General features: G+C 33.1%; 1 protein-coding gene across 1 annotated transcript; it reads left to right on the top strand.

Moving 5' to 3' along the window:
- Window positions 1-4092: 4092 nt before the first annotated feature.
- Window positions 4093-5439, top strand: HELRODRAFT_167619 (hypothetical protein; the record flags this gene model as incomplete). Its single annotated transcript, XM_009013109.1, has 1 exon — window positions 4093-5439. One exon carries the CDS (start codon window positions 4093-4095, stop codon window positions 5437-5439), a length of 1347 nt encoding a protein of 448 aa, XP_009011357.1.
- Between the last annotated feature and the right edge of the window lie 1143 nt (window positions 5440-6582).

The raw sequence follows: 6582 nt of genomic DNA, 5'->3' as shown, positions 1-6582 counted from the left end.
GTGTTGTATTGTATGGTGTTGTATTGTATTGTATTGTTTTTGTATTGTATGGTGTATTGTATTGTATGGTATTGTATTGTATGGATTTGTATTGTATGGATTTGTATTGTATGGTGTATTGTATTGTATGGTGTTGTATTGTATTGTAATGTATTGTATTGTATGTTGTTGTATTGTGGTGTATTGTATGGTATTGTGCTGTGTACTGTATGTAAAGGAATGGAACGTCGATAGGTGCATATTTCTCATTCCTCTGAAGCATTATTATTTCAGAAAGGTGAATGTTTTTCATGACAAATCTGCAGTCAACAACCAATCAGAAAAGTTGGTCGGTCTTTGAATCATCAAACTAAAAGTCAAACGAAGTGTCCCTTGTTCCATAAAGTTATTTTCAATAGAATTCCTGTTAAATACACAAAAACAGTTGAGCCTAATTCACCGTAAAAAATTTTTTCATAATAATCACGATGATAATTTATTTTCCCAATGCAGTTATTTGATAGTCAGCATGCATATCTTAGGTGAATGTAGCGGCGCATGAATGTATGTGAGGTTGTATCCTTGCTTACTTTAATAAGTCAGTATGTATGTACGTACGTATGTATGTATGTATGTATGTATGTATGTATGTACGTACGTATGTATGTATGTATGTATGTATGTATGTATGTATGTATGTATGTTTTTTTAATGTTAATTTTGAACACTTTTGTGATTTTTCACATGAATAAACCTGTTAAAAAAATTAAAAAAGCACTTTATGTCGGTTCGTCAAGCAATGCCAAGACCAAGACCAAGCGCACATGCATCAAAAACCTGAATGAGAAACAACACTCAGACTCGGTCAATTTTATTTTACAAGTGCGTGTTGCAAGATTTTTGGGACTCCATGTTAAATTTTTTTTCCAGAAGTGAATGCTAAGGAATGTTTATAAAAGTTTCAATAGTTACCTACCGCCATACATAAATAATATTCTCGTGTCGAATGCTTCTTCGCATTCTCAATATTCTCAATCAGTTTTGAGTGATTCTCACGCTGAGTTCGGAAGTATGCAAAGGTAAAAGTGTACTTATTAAGGATTACTGAGGTACTCGAGACCAAATATTTACTTTCAGTTTGTTACTACTACTCTTAAAATGAAGAGCAGCCATGCATTTAAAAAAATTTCTTATATTAAATTCTACTAATTTTATTTTCTCTGAGAACAAATGCTGAATAGGTTTTTGTTTGAAGAACTTAGCCTACAAAAACTTAAAGTTGCTTAAAGTTATCTTTGCATGCAGCAATTCCCCTGAAGCACATTTGCAGGTACACACTCATAGAGAACTAAATAAATCAGATACTCAGATCAGATGAGATTTTATTATTTCATAAGAAAGTTTTTTTTTCTCTTAAGCCAGATTCGTCTGCCAATTTTTAAAGTTAATTTCTGAAATTTTACTTGTCTATTTATTTAGATACAGCAAATAAAAAAAAAACAGATGAAAACATACAAAAAATTTTAATCAGTCAGTCAAACGCTCCAACTTAAAAACTACATCACCAATCAATCAAACAATCAATCAATCGACTAATCAATCATCCAACCAACAAACTAATAAGTCGACGTTTGAACAAACAAACAAATCAAGTGACTGGTCAACAACAAATCAACCGAAAAGTTAAATCAAATTATTTTTTCAAATTTGTTGCTACAAATTTTGACAACACTCTCGCATTTGAAAAAATTTTTTAGCATTTTTATACTAATTAAAAATATCAACTAAAAATATTAACTTTCTATCTTTCATTAGCACAAATGCACACAATCCATACATATACCTAACGGAAAAATCCAAAAAAGAATTGGCAAAATACGGCGAAATTCCTGTCAGCCGGCCACTTACTACTACCGCATTCTCAACACGTTCCAACCTTTAATAATGTCACAAAAAATATTCATCACTGAGTGCAAATGAAATGTTCTAAGTTAACCTATAGTACGTTTTGGTTATGAAAATTTTACTTGTTCTACATTCTCATCGTAACGAAAAATACACGCGTCAGACGAGCAATTTAAAAATAAAGATATAACACCAAAAATACTCTGAATGTAAGGAGCAACATGCAACTGGTAAATTATATTTTCAAGAGCTCAGATCATAAATCGGATTTTTCAATTAACCACCCGGACAAATAATTAACTTTCAATTTTTACAAAAGTAAAAACAAAATTTTTAAAAACTGTTATCTTTTAATTTTGACGAAAAGTTGTTTTTGGGTAATGATATGACCGAATGATTTAAAAAGTTGGTTTTGATCTGTCGCTATCAAAAACTAAAACTGAGGAAAATAAATGTAAATCTTGAACGTAAAGAATAACCTTAGTTGCGTATGAGAATAAAATGATAAGACCTACGTTAATGTTGGACGCATACCAATAATTTAACACATGAAAAATGTATTCGACGCTAATCAATCTCGAATCAGCCAAATAACATTTTTTTTATTGAATTATTAAATTCAAGTCAAATAAAAATTAAATTGAAATATTCTGAATTATTGTATTTAAAATTTACGCAGTAAAACATTTTTTTTAAATACCCGCACAGCATGAGCAGAAAGGACAGAGTGAGATCAATCTACGCTTTCTGGTTAGTTTAGTTTATAAAAGAAAGAAAGAAAGCGTAGACATGTACAAACAAACAAACAAACAAACATTGTGCAGGCCACTAATATGGAAATTTTGGCAAGTGCAAATAAATTGTACACGTTGTTTATTTTTGTTTAAAAATATGTTTGATTTGGTACGTTCCTTATATACACAAGAGCGTCAGTGTAGGTACGTGTGCATGTGTGAGTTCGCTGATCTGCCATTGGTTCGCATGATGGCTTAAAAGTGCAACGCATTTTTCGTTTATTTGTATATTTCGATTGGAAATATCGAGAAGATTTATTAAAATTTTTGCATTGCTTTTGTTGTGGCGATGTTGAAAAATTCAATTTAAAATTTTTTAATTTTAGTCAAAATGCTATTCTTAGCCAATAGATAAAAAAGCTGATGAAATTTGTCGCTAGTTGCCAAAACCAGCCTCTACACCAAAGCTAAAAAAGTTTCACTTGAATTTAATTAAAAAAAAATTTAATTTTCAGTATAAATATTAATAAGAAGTTTGCAATGATTTATTTACGATCCAGTGCAAACATGAGACAAAAGTTATTGAAAAATAACTAAAAAATTATGTTTTTACTATAAACATAATTTACATGACGTGATTATAACGACATCTTCAATGTTGACGAAAATTGTTTGATTCGCATGTTTTTTATATTCATTAACTTTTTCACGTGCATCTATTTTTACATTTTAAACCGCTTAAAGTTTCATTTTCATCTTCCCGTCTTTTACATAGCTTTTAATTTAAATAAATAACCTTCGTTTGGCCTATCCTGAAAAAAAAATCTAACGTCAATTTTGGTCCACATTATTATACGCAGCAACAATTTATATGAACCTAGTACGACGCTGGCATAGGCACGCGAAGATATAACCACACACACACCCACACGCACACACACACATACATACTAATAAAAAACTCACAATACAATCAATTTTTATCTCTCTCTCCTCTTTCTCTCTCTCTCTATCTCTCTCTCTCTCGCACACACGCACACACACATACATAGACACACACACAAACACACGCACACACACACATACAGCATAATTTGTTCTGCTTCGTGTTGCGTTCGGAGGGCGTGCGTGAGCGTATAAATAGCAGTGCATGTAAGATGGTTCGATTCGCAAGGATATCGTGCAAACAGTTTATTGGATTTTTTTTTTTTTATAATTTTTAGTTTTTGTAAACGAATGACTTGAAATAATTTTTGGTTTTGAATTAGCCGTAAAAGTTATTTCAGTTTTTGTATGATAGTCTGTTTGATTTTGACTTAAAATTTGTAAAATATGAAAAAATCAAAACGTAATTTTTATCAATACTTTGAAATTAAATTGATGTAAACCTGTAATTAAAATAATCATAAAAACTAGTATTTCTGAGGGTAAAAGTTTTTTTTGTTACAAAAAATTTCAAACGTTTTGTTTTGCTATGGGATTAATATCGAGAAATAATTTCTCAAGTGCAAACCCAGCGACTACAACAACATCAGCAGCAACTGCATTCCTCAACTGGTTGTCTATGGCCAGCAGCAGCAGCAGCAGCAACCCTTCCACCGCTCACGTCAGCTCATTTAGTTTCCACGTCGAAAACATCAGCAACAATGCGACAAACGTGACCACCACAACCACCACAACTACAACCACTACTAGGAATTCCAACCACACCAGCTACATCAGCAACAACTGCGGCAACTCAACCATGCTCTACAATGAATACATCCTGGCTCTGGATGTCGTTCGTTACGGCATGCCGGTTATCTACACGCTCTCAATCATACTTTCCATGTGCGGCAACCTCTTCTGGATCATCTTCATGTGGAAGTCCTCGAAATGCTGCAAGTCATCAAACGTCATACTCATCCTTAACTTGGCAGTCTGCGATTTTATCAAGTCTACCGTAGTCGCACCTCTCAGAGTTATTGAACTCTTCTTGTCGAGGTACCACAGCGACGAGGTAGATTGCTGTCGATCGTTGAACTTCTTTACGTTGTACCTGGCGCTGGCTGGCTTTCACTCTGTAGTGGCCATCAGCCAGGAGAGGTTGGTCCTCATTTGCTTCCCCTTCCACGCTCGAAAGTGGTTCGGTCGAAACGTCGCTCTCCTCGTCATATTATTAATTTGGACGACTGCTTTCGTAGTTTCGCTACCGTTTGCTCTGCTCTACTCGCAGGCCATCACGATCCCGCTGACTTACGGGGAGGTATTCCACATGTGTTCTGTAAACTTTTTCCATTCCGACAAAGCCACTGGAGCGAGGCTTTACACACTTGTCATTACAATTTTCTACTATGTTATTCCAGTTTTAATTATTTCAGTTTCGTACGTGAAAGTTTTTATCAGCTTAAACAAAACGATACATAATTTAAAATCAAACGCTTCAGCAAAATATTTTGGATTGAAGCCTGACTACGGATCGAGTATGAGAAAAGATGAAAATTCACTGTCGATGATTAGAAAAAGCTCCCAGAACAGCATTCCAGAGATGAAGATTTCATCAATCCGTAACGAGCAGTTGCTGGCGAGATCCTCCTCCAACAGCACGCTGAAGATAATTCAACGTCGCAGGACACTGGCTCAGATGATGGTAGTAGTGGCGGTTTGCTTCGTCATCTTTCAAGGACCCATCGTCTGCCTCTACTTGTACCTCAGTTTCGGATACAGAATTGAAAGAAATGCCGTTTTCACGCTGATCTTGTTCAAATGGTTTCCGATGGTGAGCTCCATGATCAATCCGTTCGTCTACTCCACTGGTTGGAAGGTCTTCAGAAACCGCTGACGTGTAAATATGAATTCTTTTCTTTATATTAACAGTACCATATCATCAACTGAAAATTGCGTTATAATTTAGAAATGGGTGGCACGATTACTGGCATAATTTATTTTAAAAAAAATATTTTTTTTTTTTTTTATAAAAATTATTTACAGTCATCGTTATAAAATTTGTATACCTCGGAATTTGTTATCCTCGTTAGGTGTCAGCATGTGGTCTTACACACGCACTTTCGCACGTTTATCATTTTGTTGTTCACAAAAATTCTGTCAATATTATTATCGTTCATGTTTTTATTCTTATTGTTATATTTTTGTTGGTACTATTATGTTATAATTAAAACTGTTCATTTGTTCATAGAATTACTGATAACGTTATTGTAAATAACTCAACTTGTAGATATTGTGGATGTGAATATTGTTGATGCTGTGCTGTGATCATAATGTTAAACTGTGATGAATTTTGAAATTGTCCCCGTCGTTTCAATTCTACTTTATTGTACTCTTCAGGATGTTGTACGTATTTATAAATTGTTTGTGTTGACTTACACCTAGTTACTTTCATTGAGTTGAAAAATATTTAATAAAAATCGAACTGAATCTCAAATTTTATAAATATAAAATTCATAAAAAACATTAAAATTGGTGAGATAATAGGAAATGTTCACATGTTGATTGAAGCGTCATCCATTTAGTGCTGGCTGACAACCAACTCTATTTTAGGTCTTTCTAAAATGACGTCACAAATATATTTTGGTTTTTTAAATTTATAGAAATTTTTACCTTGAAAATTATAAAATTTTTACGACACATGACAGTGCGAATGAGTCAATAGAATGAACAAATATTTGAAAATTTAGATTTTTTTTTATTTTTAGTGCACTCAGATTAAAAAATTGGTTCATACTAACTTTTCAAAAACCCCGAAAAATTTTCTAGCAAGAAATATTTCAAATTTCTACTACTTGTTTATTGTTAACGATAATTATGCCAATAAAAAGAAGCACAATTCAGCACTTAACGTTTTTTATGGACAAGAAAATTTTTCATCATTCACCACAATTTGGATGTTTCTTCCATTCTTTCCATCTGCTTTCTTTCCCAAGTGGAGTCCAGTTAAAATAATTTCATTTATTTGTATTGTTTGCGG

This window comes from Helobdella robusta (genome assembly GCF_000326865.2).
Source record: "Helobdella robusta unplaced genomic scaffold HELROscaffold_11, whole genome shotgun sequence".
Taxonomy (NCBI): Eukaryota; Metazoa; Annelida; class Clitellata; order Rhynchobdellida; family Glossiphoniidae; genus Helobdella; species Helobdella robusta.
This window is presented reverse-complemented; position numbering and strand designations above follow the sequence as displayed.